The sequence below is a fragment of the Pleurodeles waltl genome, chromosome 3_1, assembly GCF_031143425.1.
Source record: "Pleurodeles waltl isolate 20211129_DDA chromosome 3_1, aPleWal1.hap1.20221129, whole genome shotgun sequence".
Classification (NCBI taxonomy): Eukaryota; Metazoa; Chordata; class Amphibia; order Caudata; family Salamandridae; genus Pleurodeles; species Pleurodeles waltl.
The window spans coordinates 580,986,648-581,006,758 of NC_090440.1; the positions used below are offsets into that span (position 1 = coordinate 580,986,648).

General features: G+C 43.6%; 1 protein-coding gene across 1 annotated transcript in view; it reads left to right on the plus strand.

The window, feature by feature from the left end:
- Window positions 1-20,111, plus strand: part of SYT12 (synaptotagmin 12) — a 756,831-nt gene that overhangs the window by 409,825 nt on the left and 326,895 nt on the right. Inside the window, exon 3 of the mRNA XM_069223023.1 lies at window positions 16,394-16,587. Within this exon, the coding sequence (XP_069079124.1) occupies window positions 16,394-16,587 (194 nt within the window). The remainder of the gene's footprint in view (window positions 1-16,393; window positions 16,588-20,111) is intronic.

The window sequence follows — 20,111 nt, forward strand, 5'->3', positions numbered from 1 at the left end:
TTATATATAATTAGTTAGGATGAAAGAATGATGCGAACACCCTCATCTACCTGCATGGATCTAGCTCATTTATTACCCGTTCTTTTAAATATCCCTTGACTGAAATTCATGCTCGTGACTATTTTCCTCCTGACTGAAGGTTGTTAAGTATGTAACTCCGGTGTGTTTTCATTTAACTAATGATAAAGTATGTAATGAGGAGGCCATTTGTGATTGTTTTAATGTTAGCTTAATGTGTTAACTAGAGCTTGCTGGCCATTCAAAGTGTTTCACGTGGAAGTGCGATTCTCCAGCATGTGGTTGTGTAGAGTCACCCATTGTCCATAATATTTCTGGCTATAAAATGAAGCATTTCACAAAGCTATAATCCCATTTTCATGGGTGCAAAATAAGGGGAGTGTTGGAAATGGTCCTTCCTGCAGGGTCATCTCTAATCTTTTTGCCTCCTTCCTCCTATTTTGTTTCTGACCTGTTTTTGTTGGCTTGAGGATTCGGGGCACTTTACCACTGCTAACCAGTGCTACCGTGCATATGCTGTTTGTGTAAATTGTATTGTTTATTGGTTTCTCCATGATTGGCACATTTGACTTACTCGCAAGTCCCTAATAAAGTGTACTAGAGTTGCCCCGGGCCTGTAAATCAAATGCTACCAGTGGGCCTGCAGCACTGACTGTGCCACCCACATAAGTAGCCCTGTGGCTCATACCTGCCACTGCAGTGTCTGTGTGTGCAGTTTTAAACTGCCAATTTGACCTGGCAAGTGTACCCACTTGCCAAGCCCAAGTCTTCCCTTTTTATATATGTAAGACACCCCTAAGGTGCCCTAGGTAGCCCTATGGGTAGGGTGCATTGTATTTTAAAGGTGGGACATGTACTGATGTGTGTTACATGTCCTAACAGTGAAATACTGCTAAATGTAGTCTTCATTGTAGCAAGGCCTATCTCTCTCATAGGCTAACATGGAGGCTGCCTTTAAATAACTTTAAAGTGTAGATTCTTCTCTTTGAGAGCAGATAGAAATTTGGAGTTTGGGGTCTCTGAACTCACAATTTAAAAATTCATCTTTTGGTGAAGTTGGTCTGAGATCGTTAGTTGAAAATGCCACTTTTAGTAAGTTGGCAGTTTCTTGCTTAACCAGTACTGTGCCTTGGACGAGGTCACCTCGTCCAAGGCACCAGTTCCCGTCTGCCTTGGACTAGCGCTCCCCCCCTGTGCTCCCCACCCACCCCCCCAAGGCGGGGATGGAAGGGGAAGCCCTTCCCCTTCCACCCCCGACCCCCCCATCCCCCTTGTGACGGATTTGTCACAGGGCCTCCCCATCGCGCTGGAAGCTCAGCTTGGGGGCAGATTGGCCTATTTTGATGAGGCCAATCTGCCCCCAAGGGGGGCAGAAACCACTAGACACCAGGGAGTTTTTTTTTTTCTTTTTTCTTTTTTTTTTTTCTTTTTTAGGTGGGGAGCGGCCCCTTAGGCAAGGGTCGCTCCCATAGGGGGCAAATTATATTTAGGCCATTTCTGCCCCCCTTGGGGGCAGATTGGCCTATTTTGATGAGGCCAATCTGCCCCCAAGGGGGGCAGAAACCACTAGACACCAGGGAGTTTTTTTGTTTTCGTGAATTTCGCGCAAGGGGAGCGACCCCTTAGGCAAGGGTCGCTCCCCTGGGGGGGGGGGAAATTATTTTAGGCCATTTCTGCCCCCCTGGGGGGTAGATCAGCCTATTTTGATTAGGCCGATCTGCCCCCAAGGGGGGCAGAAACCACTAGGCACCGGGGATTTTTTGTTTTTTTTGTTTTACAGATGGAGAGCGACCCCTTGGACAAGGGTCGCTCCTCTGGAAGGGAAAATTGTATTTAGGCCATTTCTGCCCCCTTTGGGGGCAGATCGGCCGATTTTTGCTACGCCAATCTGCCCCCAAGGGGGGCAGAAACCACTAGGCACCGGGGATTTTTTTTTGGGCGACAATGTCACACAGGGGGAGCGACCCCGTAGGCAAGGGTCGCTCACGGGGGGTGGGGGGATTGTGGGGGCAAATTTATTTTAGGCCATTTCTGCCCCCCCGGGGGCAGATCGGCCTATTGTTATTAGGCCGATCTGCCCCCGGGGGGGCAGAAACCTCTAGGCGCCAGGGCAAATTTTTTTTGTGGTATTTTCTTTTGTTTGTTTGTTTTTTTAGAGATGGGGAGCGACCCATTAGGCAAGGGTCGCTCCCCTAGGGGGCAAATTGTATTTAGACCATTTCTGCCCCCCTTTATGGCAGATTGGCCGATTTTAGGTCAATCTGCCCCCAAGGGGGCAGAAACCACTAGGCACCGGGGATCTTTTTTTTGGCACCAATGTCACGCAGGGGGAGTGATCCCGTAGGCAAGGGTCGCTCCCGGGGGGGATTGGGGGGGCAAATTTATTTTAGGCCATTTCTGCCCCCCCTGGGGCCGGCTGAGCTAGAGGCCAAAATCCACAGGTAGGCACTTTGCAAAAAACACCTCTGTTTTCTGTGAAAAAATTTGATGTGTCCATGTTGTGTTTTGGGCCATTTCCTTTTGTGGGCGCTAGGCCTACCCACACAAGTGAGGTACCATTTTTATTGAGAGACTTAGGGGAACGCTGGGTGGAAGGAAATTTGTGGCTCCTCTCAGATTCCAGAACTTTGTGTCACTGAAATGAGAGGAAAAAGTTTTTTTTTTTGCCAACTTTTGATGTTTGCAAAGGATTCTGGGTAACAGAACCTGGTCAGAGCCCCACAAGTCACCCAATCTTGGATTCCCCTGGGTTTCTAGTTTTCAAAAATGCGCTGGTTTGCTAGGTTTCCCTAGGTGCCGGCTGAGCTAGAGGCCAAAATCTACAGGTAGGCACTTTGCAAAAAACACCTCTGTTTTCTTTCAAAAAATGTGATGTGTCCACGTTGCGTTTTGGGGCATTTCCTGTCGCGGGCGCTAGGCCTACCCACACAAGTGAGGTATCATTTTTATCGGGAGACTTGGGGGAACGCTGGGTGGAAGGAAATTTGTGGCTCCTCTTTGATTCCAGAACTTTCTGTCACCAAAATGTGAGGAAAATGTATTTTTTTAGCCAAATTTTGAGGTTTGCAAAGGATTCTGGGTAACAGAACCTGGTCAGAGCCCCACAAGTCACCCCATCTTGGATACCCCTGGGTCTCTAGTTTTCAAAAATGCACAGGTTTGGTAGGTTTCCCTAGGTGCCGGCTGAGCTAGAGGCCAAAATCTACAGGTAGGCACTTTGCAAAAAACACCTCTGTTTTCTTTAAAAAAATGTGATGTGTCCACGTTGCGTTTTGGGGCATTTCCTGTTGCGGGCGCTAGGCCTAACCACACAAGTGAGGTATCATTTTTATCGGGAGACTTGGGGGAACGCTGGGTGGAAGGAAATTTGTGGCTCCTCTCTGATTCCAGAACTTTCTGTCACCAAAATGTGAAGAAAATGTGTTTTTTTAGCCAAATTTTGAGGTTTGCAAAGGATTCTGGGTAACAGAACCTGGGCAGAGCCCCACAAGTCACCCCATCTTGGATTCCCCTAGGTCTCTAGTTTTCAAAAATGCACAGGTTTGGTAGGTTTCCCTAGGTGTCAGCTGAGCTAGAGGCCAAAATCTACAAGTAGGCACTTTGCCAAAAACACCTCTGTTTTCTTTAAAAAAATGTGATGTGTCCACATTGCGTTTTGGGGCATTTCCTGTCGCGGGCGCTAGGCCTACCCACACAAGTGAGGTATCATTTTTATCGGGAGACTTGGGGGAACGCTGGGTGGAAGGAAATTCGTGGCTCCTATCTGATTCCAGAACTTTCTGTCACCAAAATGTGAGGAAAATGTGTTTTTTTTAGCCAAATTTTGAGGTTTGCAAAGGATTCTGGGTAACAGAACCTGGTCAGAGCCCCACAAGTCACCCCATCTTGGATTCCTCTAGGTCTCTAGTTTTCATAAATGCACAGGTTTGGTAGGTTTCCCTAGGTGTCAGCTGAGCTAGAGGCCAAAATCTACAAGTAGGCACTTTGCCAAAAACACCTCTGTTTTCTTTAAAAAAATGTGATGTGTCCACATTGCGTTTTGGGGCATTTCCTGTCGCGGGCGCTAGGCCTACCCACACAAGTGAGGTATCATTTTTATCGGGAGACTTGGGGGAACGCTGGGTGGAAGGAAATATGTGGCTCCTCTCTGATTCCAGAACTTTCTGTCACCAAAATGTGAAGAAAATGTGTTGTTTTAGCCAAAGTTTGAGGTTTGCAAAGGATTCTGGGTAACAGAACCTGGTCAGAGCCCCACAAGTCACCCCATCTTTAATTCCCCTAGGTCTCTAGTTTCCAAAAATGCACAGGTTTGGTAGGTTTCCCTAGTTGTCGGCTGAGCTAGAGGCCAAAATCTACAGGTAGGAACTTTGCAAAAAACACCTCTGTTTTCTTTAAAAAAATGTGATGTGTCCACATTGCGTTTTGGGGCGTTTCCTGTCGCGGGCGCTAGGTCTACCCACACAAGTGAGGTATCATTTTTATCGGGAGACTTGGGGGAACATAAATTAGCAAAACAAGTGTTATTGTCCCTTGTCTTTCTCTACATTTTTTCCTTCCAAATATAAGAGAGTGTGTAAAAAAGACATCTATTTGAGAAATGCCCTGTAATTCACATGCTAGTATGGTCACCCCATGTTAGAAATGGGGTCTTTGGTTGACAGTCAGGTTACCCCCTGTTCAAGCAAGGACCCTCACTCTATTCAGGGTAAAAGAAAATCACCCTCAGCTAACCCCTGCTTACCCCCTTGGGAGCTTGGCAGAGCAGTAGGCTTAACTTCAGAGTGCTAGGTGTAAAGTATTTGTACCAACACACACAGTAACTTAATGAAAACACTACAAAATGACACAACACAGGTTTAGAAAAATAGGAAATATTTATCCAAACAAAACAAGACCAAAACGACAAAAATCCACCATACACAAGTCAAGTTATTAATTAAAAATCAAAAAGAGTCTTTAAGTAGTTTTAAAAACACACTAGCGCTGCTAGAGTGAAAATGTACCTGGTGTGCGTCAAAAATAATCCCGCACGGACGGGTGTGCGTCAAAAATAACTCCGCACGGCGGTACATGAGTCAAAAATCCAGCCGCACGATGATTTGAAAATCCCGCAGCGCAGGTTGCGATCTCCCAGCCTCCGTCAGCGATGCTGCGTGTCGTTTCTCCTGCTCCGTGCGTTGATTTTTCGGTCGCGTTTCCTGCGAGCGTCGTTCCTCAGCTGCGGAGCCGGCGGCGCGTCGTTTTTTCAGCCGCAGATCGGATGTGCGTCAATCTTTTCCCCGCACGGCGCTCTGTGCGTGGATTTTCTTGTCTTTAAGCTGCCAGCTTCTCCTTTCAGGGTCCCAGGAACTGGATGGGCACCACAGGGCTGAGTAGGAGTCTCTCCAGAGACTCCAGGTGCTGGCAGAGAGAAATCTTTGCTGTCCCTGAGACTTCAAACAACAGGAGGCAAGCTCTAGATCAAGCCCTTGGAGATTTCTTCTCAAGATGGAAGGCACACAAAGTCCAGTCTTTGCCCTCTTACTCTGGCAGAAGCAGCAACTGCAGGATAGCTCCACAAAGCACAGTCACAGGCAGGGCAGCTCTTCTTCCTCAGCTATTCAGCTCTTCTCCAGGCAGAGGTTCCTCTTGGTTCCAGAAGTGTTTCTCAAGTCTGTAGATTTGGGTGCCCTTCTTATACCCATTTTAGTCTTTGAAGTCACCTTTCTTCAAAGGGGACTCACACCTACTTGTGAAATCCTGCCTTGCCCAGGCAAGGCCTCAGACACACACCAGGGGGTTGGAGCCGGCATTGTTAGAGGCAGGCACAGTCCTTTTAGATGAGAGTGACCACTCCACCCTTCCCTCCTAGCAGAGATGGCTAATCAGGAAATGCAGGTTACACCCCAGCTCCCTTTGTGTCACTGTCTGGTGTGAGGTGAAAAACAACCAACTGTCAAACTGACCCAGACAGGGAATCCACAAACAAGGCAGAGTCACAGAATGGTTTAAGCAAGAAAATGCTCACTTTCTAAAAGTGGCATTTTCAAACGCACAATCTTAAAATCAACTTTACTAAAAGATGTATTTTTAAATTGTGAGTTCAGGGACCCCAAACTCCACATGTCCATCTACTCTCTAGGGGAATCTACACTTTAATCATATTTAAAGGTAGCCCCCATATTATCCTATGAGAGAGACAGGCTTTGCAACAATGAAAAACGAAATTGGCAGTATTTCACTGTCAGGACATATAAACCACATTACTATATGTCCTACCTTATCCATACACTGCACCCTGCCCTTGGGGCTACCTAGGGCCTACCTTAGGGGTGCCTTACATGTAAGAAAAGGGAAGGTTTAGGCCTGGCAAGTGGGTACACTTGCCCCAGTCGAATTTACAGTGTAAAAATACACACACAGACACTGCAGTGGCAGGTCTGAGACATGATTACAGAGCTACTTATGTGGGTGGCACAACCAGTGCTGCAGGCCCACTAGTAGCATTTGATTTACAGGCCCTGGGCACTTCTAGTGCACTTTACTAGGGACTTAACAGTAAAACAAATGTGCCAATCATGGAGAACCAATTACGTACAATTTACACGGAGAGCATATGCACTTTAGCACTGGTTAGCAGTGGGAAAGTGCTCAGAGTTCAAAAGCCAACAGCAACAGGTCAGAAAAAAATAGGAGGCAGGAGGCAAAAAGACTGGGGATGACCCTGCATAAGCAAAAGTCCAACACCCCGGAATTTAGAGATGTGCAAATAACCACTTCTCCTCAACACCTTATCTTGTGCCCATTTTGGAAATACAAAGGTTTTCTTGATAGCTATTTTTCACTCTTTATATTTCAGCAAATGAATTGCTGTATACCCGGTATAGAATGAAAACGCACTGCAGGGTGCAGCTCATTTATTGGCTCTGGGTACCTAGGGTTCTTGATGAACCTACAAGCCCTATATATCCCCGCAACCAGAGGAGTCCAGCAGACGTAACGGTATATTGCTTTCGACAATCTGACATTGCAGGAAAAAGTTACTGAGTAAAACGTAGAGAAAAATTGCTGTTTTTTTACCTCAATTTCAATATTTTTCTTTTTCAGTTGTTATTTTCTGTAGGAAACCCTTGTAGGATCTACACAAATGACCCCTTGGTGAATTCAGAATATTGTCTACTTTTCAGACATGTTTCGGTTTCTGGGATCCAGCATTGGTTTCACACCCATTTCTGTCACTGACTGGAAGGAGGCTGAAAGCACAAAACATTGTAAAAATGGGGTATGTCCCAGTAAAATGCCAAATTTGTGTTGAAAAATTGGGTTTTCTGATTCAAGTCTGCCTGTTCCTGAAAGCTGGGAAGCTGGTGATTTTAGCACCGCAAACCCTTTGTTGATGCCGTTTTCAGGGGAAAAAACACAAGCCTTCTTCTGCAGCCACTTTTTCCCATTTTTTTGAAAAAAAACGAACTTTTCACTGCTGTATTTTGGCTAATTTCTTGGCCTCCTTCAGGGAAACCCACAAAGTCTGGGAACCTCTAGAATCCCTAGGATGTTGGAAAAAAAGGACGCAAATTTGGCTTGGCTAGCTTATGTGGACAAAAAGTTATGAGGGCCTAAGCGCAAACTGCCCCAAATAGCCAAAAAAAGGCCTGGCACAGGAGGGGGAAAAGGCCTGGCAGCGAAGGGGTTAAACCATTCTGTGACTCTGCCTGTGTGTGGATTCCCTGTCTGGGTCGCTTTGACAGTTGGGCTGTTTGTGAATCCCCTCTAGATCGTAAGACTAAGGGAGCTGGGGTGTAGCCTGCATATCCTGATGAGCCATCTATGCTAGAGTGGATGGAGGAGTGGCCACTTACACCTGAATGGGGCATGCCTACCCTCTCACAATGCAGTCTCCAACCCCCTGGTGTGTGTCTGGGGCCGGGCCTGGGCAGGGCAGGATCTTGTGAACAACAGAGACTTTACTTTTAAGTAGGCCTACTTCAAAGGCAGAAAGGGGTATAAGTATTGGACCCCAAACCCCAGACCTTTAGATTACTTCTGGATTCAAGAAGAACCTCTGCCAAGGAGAAGAGCTGAAGAGCTGAGAAGAAGTGCTGCCCATGCTTGTGACTGTGCTTTGTTGGGCTATCCTACAGTTGCTACTTCTGCCTGTGAAAGGGGACAAAGACTGGACTTTTTTGTGCATTCCTGCTTGAGAAGAATCTCCAAGGGCTTGAACTGAGCTTGCCTCCTGTTCTGAAGTCTCAGAGCCAACAAAGACTTCCTCTGCTAACATCTGGACTCCCTGCTGAGACTCCTGCCACGTGGTGCCCTATCCAGTCCCTGGGCCCTTGAAAGGTGAAGTTGGCAGACAAAAGCTGAAAATCCACACACAGAATGCCATGCAGGGAAATTTTCAAAGCAACATCTGCAACGCGGCTCATAAACAACGCACCACCGGCTTCACATCTGAAATCGATGCTCCACTTGCATCGCAGCTGGGAGATCAATGCATTGCTGGTGGAGAAATGATGTGCAATACCTGCTTGTGGCTGCTGATAATGACGCAAACCCCACGCAGTGCTGTTTTCTAACACCGTACAACAGGATTTTTCACACATCATCCATGGGCATCAAAGTCAACCCAACACTGTGTGGATCCGAGGTGCCCCCCACCTCCCCAGAAATCGATGCATCGCTCTCTTGCACTGGAGAAAAATTGTGCATCACTGCCCGACGGAAGAAAAAATGACGCATGGCCTCCCTTGTGAGGAAGGAATCAACGCATAGCTGTCTTTTCTGATGCATGCTCGCCAGTGCAGCTTTAGTTTTTATGCTAATCAGGTACTTTGTGCAAAATCAACGTTTCCATGGTTTTCTATGGAGTAAGACTCTTATTCTTTTGGAAACTCATATTTTAACTTGTGTATGTTGGATTTTTGTTATTTTGGTCTTGTTTGATTTAGATAAATGTTGCCTATTTTTCTAAACTGGTGTGGTGTTGATTTTGCTGTGACTGTATTACTGTGTGTGTTGGTATTAATACTTTACACATTGCTTCTGAGTTAAGCCTGCCTGCTTGTGCCAACCTACCAAGGGGGTAAGTGGGGGTTAACCAGGTGTGTTTCTCCTTTGCCCTGACTAGAGTGAGTGTCCTTGCTTGGACAGGGGGTAACCTGACTGCCAGCCAAAGACCCCATTTCCAACAGGGGGCAAGCCCAGCACATCTGACAGTTTTAAACTTCATTTTATCTTCAGTGGTAATAAAAAAGTGATTTAAGCAACTTGTGTAATAACAAATATAGTGGACAACCTAACTACACATATGCTAAATTCAGTTGTTTGCCTGCGGGCATTTGCCATGCAACCAATGGATTCTGGGCACCATGAAACAGAGGAAGCACTCCACCACAGAGAAGCCAGATTATAGACCATCCTAGGAATGCTGTAAAATTAGACACTCCCTTACCCCATTTCTCAGTCTAAAACTAATTGGCTTTTGGATAAAACCAGGAGTGTTTCATGTACTCTCTGCCATTCCAGGCTACTTTGTGTATCTTTGTTCTCCAGCATACTTAAGCGGACAGATTTTGCCATGCCTGTTTGTTAGCCAACGGTGTTACATAGGGATGGGTTTTCATCAGAGGGGTCCAAGAAGATTAAATGATAAAAACTTGGATGGGGTACATGGTAGTTTGGGTGCTGCTCACAGAAAATAGCTGTCAGAGGGCAGTGATTGTGAGGGAGTCTTGTAGAAAGGCCAGGAACAGGCAATGGGAGGAGATTGCTTTGAATGACTTAAAAAGAAGAGTAAGGAATATTTACAGTTCAACAGACATCCATAAAGCTTGGAGTTGACAGGGAGAACTAGTTTTGTGTCCAGGAGGAATTAGAAGCATGCAAAGGCAAAGTTGGTAATTTTGCTTAAGGAAAAAGGGAATACTGTGGGCGTCTGGCAGGACTTTGTTATTGTAGTTCTGTTTGCTGATGGCCAGGGTATTGATGAAAGACCTTGCATTCTGGAAAGGAAGATGAAGTTAAGCACTCAAAGTTTTAGTAGCTGACATCTCTTACTGGTACACTGAAGAAGAGGAAAGGCACAGGCCATGGAGTAATGTTAAAACCATCAATTATATTATCATAGCAGCAAAGTAAAACAAACTAACACAGAAGGGTGATTGGTATATGTACCGTGTCCTTTCTAGAGGCTCCAAAATTCCAAACTGCAAAACCTTTCTAAACCAAAAACTATGACCCGGCAATTAAACTGTTGCCTGCCAGTCTGGAAAGGGAGACCATGGTTATCCTTTCCACCATTCAGTAGATAGAACCTCGTACTTGTGCACTGAAGAAGATCAAAGGCTCAGGTCACGTGGCGGCGTTAAACTGCGCACTGACATTCTTGTTTGAGGAGGAGATAGAAATTCATGATAGGAATGAACACTACGATCTATGTGCAGTATGCTGAAAAGCAATTAATCTCAAGTTTTACATCAGTTTAACAAGAATGATCGTAGAGCCATTCATTCATTGATGAATGGCTGTTGGAAGTTGAAAAGAATGTTGTCCATTTTTGTGTCTTTTAAGCTTTCGGTCACCTTCCTGAGTTTCTCAAAGTATTTGCATATTCTGAAAGATTTCCTTTCTCATGGGTTTGTCTGGTACTGAATTTGTGAGTATCTCTTTTTCAGTTTGTAGCTTATTAAAGGAGAGAAAACAGGTGGCTGGATATCACAGACTTCCCACAACAGACGTGCAATCGCCCTATTTCACTCCACTGCTTTCATAGTATTCCCAGCAGCTCTCATCTAATAAGTACGATCAGGGAATTCTATTATATTACAAATACAACTAGTTTTATTAGTCTTACAGGGGCCATTGATCGATTCCTAAACTCAAACCTACTGATCTCCAAATCATTGTCCATTGTACAGCAATCTGCTGAAATATAATAGCAGACCACCTTGGGTCTCACACGAACAGACCATGACAGGGTCGGATTGGGATCACAGTTAGGCCTTGGCACTCCCTTAGAATTGGCCACACAATCCTGTATCGTGTCCGTTCATGAAACATCATTTGGATTGTCTCATTTACTAATTTTTTTAAAAGAATTGACAAATCAAGCATTTTAAAGCTTATAATCAGTAATGTTAGTGAATTGTATAATAAACACTACCTTTTGACTGGGTGGCGAGGTGAAATAAAATGGCTAAATGGCCACAACATCTGTTCTGGCTATGGTTGCCACCTCTTCAGTTATTTTACCAACATAGGTGGTATTTTTATATCCTGGCTGGTATGGAAATGAAAAAATCACCCAAAGCCAGTATTTTTCCTTTGATCTGTCTGTACTTCAAACGGTAAATGGTAAAAGCACTTTAAAATGAGTTCTAAAGCTACCTTAATTGTCTGTGACTTATATTTAAAATAAACTAATGCGGAAAAGTCATGTTAAAGAGGAATACAGGTGTTTTTGAATAAAGAGTCCTGTATGATTATCATACTCCAGCCTTTGCTGGAAACATGAACAACTAGACAGTTGTTTACTTTTTTTCATAACGTTAAATAGCGTGAACAAGGCCCAAGGGTGTTGGAGTGGTTGGCGTGAGCAGCAGTTACATCGCACAAGATCAAAGTAATTCAAGACTGATTTGCATATGTCTGGGTCCAAACTGGGGTGGCATGGTGAGCAAAAGAATGATGGATTTAACCCAGATCTACGAGTATTTGAAAGGTTTCAGCACTCCATTCATCATCTTATTGTGTTGCTATGTTCAATCCAAGTGGCCAGGGTATTCCCAGACGTGGGTCCCTTTCTCACTGTGCCACTGGATTCAAGATAGACTGGCTGACGGGGGGTGATACCCTCAAACTGGTCCCAGGATGTTTGTTTCTGGTCCAGGGAGGAATCTGGCCTGGTAGTTTGGGCTGGACTGTTCCCATGGGGAGCAGGGTCAAGACTGATTTGCATATGGCTGGGTCTAAACTGGGGTGGCATGGTGATCAAAAGAACAATGGACTTAACCCAGATCTGCGACTGGGGGTGAGTGTCTGAAAAGTTCAGCACTCCATCCATCATCTTGTTGTGTTGCTATGTTCACCCTAAGTGGCCAGGGTATGCCCAGACCTTGGTCCCTTGCTCACTGTTCCACTGGATTCATGCTAGCTTGGCTGATGAGAGGTGATACTCTGAAACCGGTCTCACAATGCTTGTTTCCTGTCCAGGGAGAAGCCTGGCAGTTTGGGTTAGACTGTTCCCATGGGGAGCATGGGCAAGACTGATTTCCATATAGCTGGGTCCGAACTGGGGCGGCATGGTGAGTAAAAGAATGATGGATTTATCCCAGATCTGTGACTGGGGGTGAGTGTTTGGAAAGTTTCAGCACTCCATTCATCATCTTGTTGTGTTGCTCTATTCCAATGGAGCTGACATAGGCAATATGTCCAGGAAAGGGACGGAATGATGGAGGGTGGCTCCAGTTTAACAAGAGTGATCGTAGAGCCATTTATTGATGAATGGCTGTTGGCCAGAGGTGGCATTGGGCACCACTGGCATTAAATATGATATTAACCAACTTCCTTATAAAATCTTTGAGCCCTGGCACATATGTTTTTTAGCAGGTACACTTCAAGTACATTATAGATGTGTTTACTCTGGAAACCATGTGCCACCCTTTAAAATATCTGTTTGTTGATGAGAACCTATTTTAAGGCAGACTAATGGGGCAGGTTGTAAGACATGTCTATCAAGGTGTTAAGCATGTCTTTAATGACCAGGAGTACACATATTCGGAAGTTGAAATAGTCAAATGTAAATGAACAACTGGGCAGTATTATTGCTCAATCATCCCCATGGAGATTTAGCAATAAGGCTGTTATTTCGTTCTATCTGGTAAGTATTGTCTGCCAAATAGAAGGCTAAAGTACTGGGCAACTCAGAGTAAAAAATAGACAAGTATTTTAGGAAATTAGCTATTAATCTTGTGCTGCTGTCAGTGTCTCAGGCTGCCTCGGTGGCCTGGTGCACATTAGTTGATCTCCAGAATTCTTAACCTCCAGAGCTTCATTATCTAATACATTTGAAGTCCTGACATCAGCCTACCTAGATGTGCAGCCTAGTATGAGGGACTTTGACTTATTTGATCAGCTGTTAAGGAAGAGCCAGGCTGTTGTTTGTGTATTCTGTAGCATTCAGCACTTTTTACTATCATCCTTTATCCCTAACATTCAGTGTATTTACCGGATCAAATGGATCATTTCCCTGAACCCTAAGAGTCTGTAGGTTTTCTTGGAGCAACCACATCCTTAGGGAATTGAGTAAGCAGTCCACGTGAGCAGAATACCTTCATCACTGGGTGCAAAAGTTCATATTAGTTCATAATATCCAGCAGGAATATGATAGTCCCTTTATGAGAACCCTTGCTTTGCTTTGTACCGCTTGGAAACCTGCTTTCTTGAAAACTGGAGTAGCAGTAGCTTCCTTGCAGTGGCCTGGCCCTGATGCAAGAAAGGAAGATGAACCTTTTCTCTAGAGGTTAGATAGCAAAAAAGGCTTCACTGGTCCTGACACACCACCGGACTCTGGTGGCACCAAATCTGCTGAACTACTGATGGCTATGTTTCTATTCCCCTATATCTCTTCACTTTCCCGTACGCCTGCATTATTTCTGGAATATCCCCTACCACTTACTCTCGTCCTTTTCCTCCATATTGTACTATATTCCAGTTTTAGGTCTCCCCTACTGCTCTCCCTTGTACCCCTCCATGCTCACCTGTATGTGTCCATTCCTTCCTATATCGTTCTGTCTTTTCATTCTCCATTTACATGACCTGCAGCATTACCTTAACCCGTCGTTATGTGGCCATATACCCTGTTTCTTCCATTCTTCCTATTATTGTTTCCTCTATTTTTTGTCTAAACTCTATCTCTTCATTTTCATCTTCCATAAGCTTGTGACCTTGCACATCTACCCGCCATTGCCCAATCTTCCCCAAGAGGACATACACAGCCAGTTATCAGATAAGCAGTCAGAAATAAATCTGTTCTGATGGCCTCTTAAGCAAACTGCAGCTCGTAGAGGGCAGGCTGGACCCCAGTGCCACTGCCTCGGATGGACTACTGTCGCCTTGCATGTCTCCTGACAGCACAATCGAAAAATATTGTTTTGCCCCCTAACCTGAAATTTTGTGTTCAAGCCATTGTTAAAAAAACAGAAGGCTGATTCTTGATCTAGTCTATTCAGGTATTTGGACCAGTGTCTCCTTGGATACCTGCCTATTTGAAGAATCATGTGTCATGGAGGTAGGTACTGGAAATCTCCAAAGCATGGGGACCAGACGACACTGTTGACTCTGAACCAAGTGAAATGGGTGCTGAAACTCTAGTCCTGATGATCTCTGAGAAAGAATCTGAAGAGTCCTTTGTAGATGTGAGAAGTCCTTCGATCACGGGAGAATTACATGCAGATTTTGATGAAATGGCCATTTTGCCAAGAGGATTGAACATTGCAGAGCTCCACTTTGACACCTGTTTCTGTTCTCATCAGAAGAGCAGTGGGCATAAACTCAGGGTAACTCTCAGTAACTTACTGCACCCCTACTCTTCTCATGTGTAGTTTCTTGAAGCATCATTATGTATTTGATGATGTTTGATACCATTTTATCAATTTGTCTTTTTCTTACCATTTATGAAGCATTTTGCTAAACACGGTCTCGTATTTTTAACGAAACTTTTAATTATTTATTTCTTAGATGAATTCATTTGCCTGCTCTATCACTTGTAAAAATAGGCTGCATTGAGTTTGAACATTTGGGGTATTATAATGCACACCTGCTACAAAAAATCCCAAGGGGGTATTTTCAGTATTTAATTATTCTCCTGGGAGACATTAACTCTAACCTAGATGCTCGTCAGCAACTTTACAAGCAGTTTTAACAGTGAATTATGAATCCTCAGTTTAGCCAGCTTCCTCAAGAGAAGCCTGTGGACCATTTTGTGCAAGCCACATTGCACTTAATAAAGCAAACATACACCCTACGCTCTACGGCATTTGGGTATTTTCAGTTAACAATGTCAATGCCATAATATTATTAACTGTTGTACAACCCATACAGATACCAGTGGCATACACTAATAATAAGTCTCTTTTCTCTGCCCATGCCATTAAACCCTCCAAGAAACATTTGGTACTTGATGTGCCGAGAGCTCTCTGTGTCCTTTCTTGTGAATCTGTTTGAGCATGCTATACCTTAAGGAGTACATAATGTGTCAGTGAGATATAATAGGGCTGATTCATAGGAGCATTTATGAGTATGGAAAGTAATGCTACAGGAGAGCTATTTTACCTACTCATACATGCCTAAGTGAATAAGACACCGAAACATCCAGCTCTCTATTACTAAAAGTGCAAAGAAGGCACAGCCCTTTCTATTTGTACTAATTGTATACGAACATTACACCATTTTATTCTCATTTTAATTGGTTTGGGCACAAGGACATGTAAAAGGAGCAATACAGGAGTACCCCTATATTTCCTAATAAATGCTACTGTGAATCCGCTCCAGGACTATTCAAGACTGGAGAAAAAGTAGTGGCCCAAAACGTTGGATTATGTGTGTAAATGTTCATGAGTATTCCATTTGGGTCTGGTGCTCTTGATGCTTGTTCCAAACAATAGGGTGCACAAAGCCCTCTTTATGTCCCATATTTGCCATTGGGCATTGATATTGCAGTCCCATAAAAGCCACGTTATTTTGTGTTCTGTATTTAAAGGCGTTGTTTTGCCTATAGGCAGACAGGGGCCTCATTCTTTACGAGCAGCAGTCTGGGAACACTGGCTGGTAACTTTCCATCCTCTCCCTCATTACACAGAACTGTTATTCTCACAAGCAATGTCCTGTGTTTAAAAAAACAAGTTCACAGTCAGCTTTCTGCGCCAGGGAATAGAGTTACATACACTTTTTCAGCATGTCATCCCGTGACATGTAGGTCTGGGAAACGTCTGACATGAATATTGTATTTTCTGACATATTTTCTGTGCTTTATTGTTTTGTATTCCATTGACAAGTCTGCAACTTTGAGTGAACACAAAAAGGTTAAATTTAAAACGGTCACACATTTTTTAATCCTTATGATTTGTTTGTTGGATTTAGCTATAATACGGGGTATTAAACTCCACGTTATGTACGTTTTATATCTCAGGCCAGGATTAGTGGAAGGGTTTACAGAGAAAATCAAGCAATTGGTTATTGTGTATGCATGCTGTCAGAGAACATGAAAATATAATGATATATCATGAGATTGCACGTCTTGACCTTTGCTCAGGCCCTCCACTTCACTTGAAGTGTTGTGAAATATTTTGTGACTTCCAATTTAGAGCTCTGCACTGATAATTGCCTTCTTTTTCAGTCATTAAGCGCCCTCCTGGGTGGGAAGTTGGCATCTACATCACCGGTGCCCTGACTCTACTTGGAATAGCTGGTATAAATCTCTGGAAATTATGGAAATCTGGAAGTCATCCGGCGCCCTCACCTTTCCCGAACTTTGACTACAGATACCTACAACAAAAATACGGATGCTCGTATTCAGAGGTGAAGCAGAAGGTAAAGAAAGTAAAATGAAATCAAAACATGGGCGGGGCAATTGAATGATAACGCTGTGATCATGGTCAAACCAGGTCCAAGACAGCGAGAGATGCAATATGTATAATACTGCAAAAAAGTAGCTCTTAGTTTTCACCAAAAGAACATCTTTATTAGCTTCAGATGTCTTCACATGTTCTCAAAACCATTCCAATCCACCGAGCTTGTAGCATACGACGGTCTTTTACTACGATCGGAGATTATCTTGTTCTCTTCAACCTAGCTGTACATTTTTTAAATAATAAAAAATAGGAAACATGGAATTCCACAGCTGGCAAAATAATATTTGATGTCTATATTACATCAGCAGCAGGTTTTGGAACTTTTAATGTAACCACCTGGGGCCTATTCAAAAGGGTATTCTGGAGTATGTAGAGTAGTACTCCTGCAGTACTCTTTCATCCACTTTTATATATGTTTAAGAATTAGTCCCTGTCAATGCTTTTGATTTTGAATTTTGATTTTGAGTTCTAAATAAAGAATTACAACAAAAAAAAAAACACACAAAAAAAGAAAAATGAGTCCCAAAACTGACATTTTCAGGTCATATTCATATACAAATAGAAGACATGGAAAAAACACCTGCCCACTTTTTCTAATGCGAATTTTTGACGTTTAGGGGCCTATTACAAAAAAAGGTACGTAAGACTATGTAAAAGAGTCCTCTTGAAGTATTTCATCTGCAACTCATAAAAGCTGTTGTAAATCGGTACCGCATTGTTCTTGACAGTCAAAAAGATTTCTTCAGTAGCTCAAGATGCGCATCAATTGAAATCACTTACAAATTCAGGGCCAGATTTTGTCAGAACGCTAACCCAACGCAGCAAGACAACTTGGGGGCAGATTTAAGGAAAGTGGTGCTGCACCAAATGCAGCACCACTTTCCTTGCGCCCCTTGGCACCCCCCTACCACCATGTGTGCACCGTATCTGAGATATGGCGCACCATGGCTCAGGGTACGGGGAAATAGCATCAACATTTTTGATGCTATTGATGTACTGTTCAGGGTTAGCGCCAATATTTTAGTGCTAACTCTGAACAGTACATAGGGGCTTAGTGTAAGCACTGGTCTGCCCCCTTGAGCAGGCATTAAAAGTTCCGTAAAAAATGATACATAGAAATCTGTTAGATTTCTTTGTGCCATTTTGGTGACCCCCCTAGTGGGGGAACCCCCCTTTGTATACATTATGTATGATGCAGGCATAATGTAGCACAAAGGATTACAAGGTGGCACAATGCATGCATTGTGCCACTTTGTAAATATAGCTCAGGGAAAAGGCCACCTTAGTGCCAAAAAAACTGAAACTAAGGAGGCACTAAAGTGGTGCTAGGCCCTCTTAAATCAGGGCCTTGCTGTGCTGCTTCAAATGGAGAGCAGAAATGTGTCATATCTATCAAGATGTAATTCCTGCTCTCCCCCTGCGCTGGCACACTCAATTAAGGCACCCTTGCATCATGGTGCAAAAGTCCCTGAGTTGCAGGCTTGTGTTGCCCTTGTGAGGGACAGGTTCCTGCACAAAAACAAACCTCAGAGGAATTTTCCTCTTTCTAAGTGTGCTGCAAAATGCAGTACACATAGAAAGAGGAAACTAACAGAGATATGTCTCCTCTTTACACTTCTATCAGGAAGGCGTAGCATTTTCACGCATTCCCAGGTTTACCAGTCTTGGTAAATCCGGGAATACGTAACAATCCATAGGAGCATGTATGGGAACACCCAGGTTCCACCCATGGAACACCTTCCCAGGGCAGAGTAATGCAAGGCAGTGACTTGCACTGTATTTGTGCCAGATTTATCAAACAATGCAGGGGCATGCAAGGTGTCCTTTCTTTGCTTGGTAAATCTGACTTAAGGCTTGTGCAGCCCTTGTGACACCATGCATGATGTAAGGGCAACACATTATAATAAAACACCTGGCCTTCATTTCTTTAATAATATATCATCAGTATGTCTTAACATTATTATACAGTAGTGAAAAACCAGTTAATCATGGTACAATGCATCCTCATTATTTTCATTATTTGTTTCTAATTTGAGTCTGTATCTGGTAGACGTTCTCAGCAGTCTTGTTTTGTATGTTTACAGGGAAGTGTTTGAAATGCATTTTTAACCCCTTCGCTGCCAGCCCCCCCCCCCCCCCCCCCCCAGTGCCAGGCCTTTTTTTTGGCTATTTGGAGCAGTTCACGCTTAGGCCTCATAACGTTTTGTCCACATAAGCTACCCACGCCAAATTTGTGTCCTTTTTCAACAACATCCAATGGATTCTATAGGTACCCAGAGTTTGTGGGTTCCCCAGAAGGAGACCAAGAAATTAGCCAAAATACAGCAAACATTTTGTTTCTTCAAAAAAATGGGAAAAAAGGGCTGCAGAAGAAGGCTTGCGTTTTACCCCTGAAAACAGCATCAACAAAGGGTTTGCAGTGCTAAAATCACCGCCTTCCCAGCTTTCAGGAACAGGCAGACTTGAATCAGAAAACTACATTTTCAACACAATTTTGGCATTTTCCTGGGACATACCCCATTTTGACTATTTTTTGTGCTTTCAGGGTCCTTCTAGATAGTGACAGAAATGGGTGTGAAACCAATGCTGGATCCCAGAAAGCTAAATATTTCTGAAAAGTAGACAAACTTCTGAATTCAGCAAGGGGTAATTTGTATAGATCCTACAAGGATTTCCTACAGAAAATAACAGCTGAAATAAAAACATATTGAAATTGAGGTGAAAAAAACAAGCCATTTTTCTCAATGTTTTACACTGTAAGTTTTTCCTGCGATGTCAGATTTTTTAAAGCAATATACGTTACGTCTGTTGGACTCTTCTGGTTGCGGGGATACATAGGGCTTGTAGGTTCATCAAGAAGCCTAGGTACCCAGAGCCAATAATTGAGCTGCACCTTGCAATTGGTTTTCATTCTACACTGGGTATACAGAAATTCATTTGGTGAAATATAAAGACTGAAAAATAGAAATCAAGGAAACCTTTGTATTTCCAAAATGGGCACAAGATAAGGTGTTGAGAAGCATTGGTTATTTGCACATCTCTGAATTCCGGGGTCCCCATACTAGCATGTGAATTACAGGGCATTTCTCAAAACGACATCTTTTTTACACACTGTCTTACATTTGGAAGGAAAAAATGCAGAGAAAGTCAAGGGGCAATAAAACTTCTTCTGCTATTCTGTGTTCCCCCAAGTCTCCCGATAAAAATGGTACCTCACTTGCGTGGGTAGGCCTAATGCCTGCGACAGGAAATGCAACATGGACACATCACATTTGTACATTGAAATATGACGTGTTATTTGGAAAGTGCCTAGCTGTGGATTTTGGCCTCTAGATCAGCCGGCACCTAGGGAAGCCTACCAAACCTGTGCATTTTTGAAAAGTTGACACCTTGGGCAATCCTAGATGGGGTGACCTGTGTGGCTCTCACTAGGTTCTGTTACCCAGAATCCTTTGCAAACTTCAAAATTTGGCTAAAAAAACA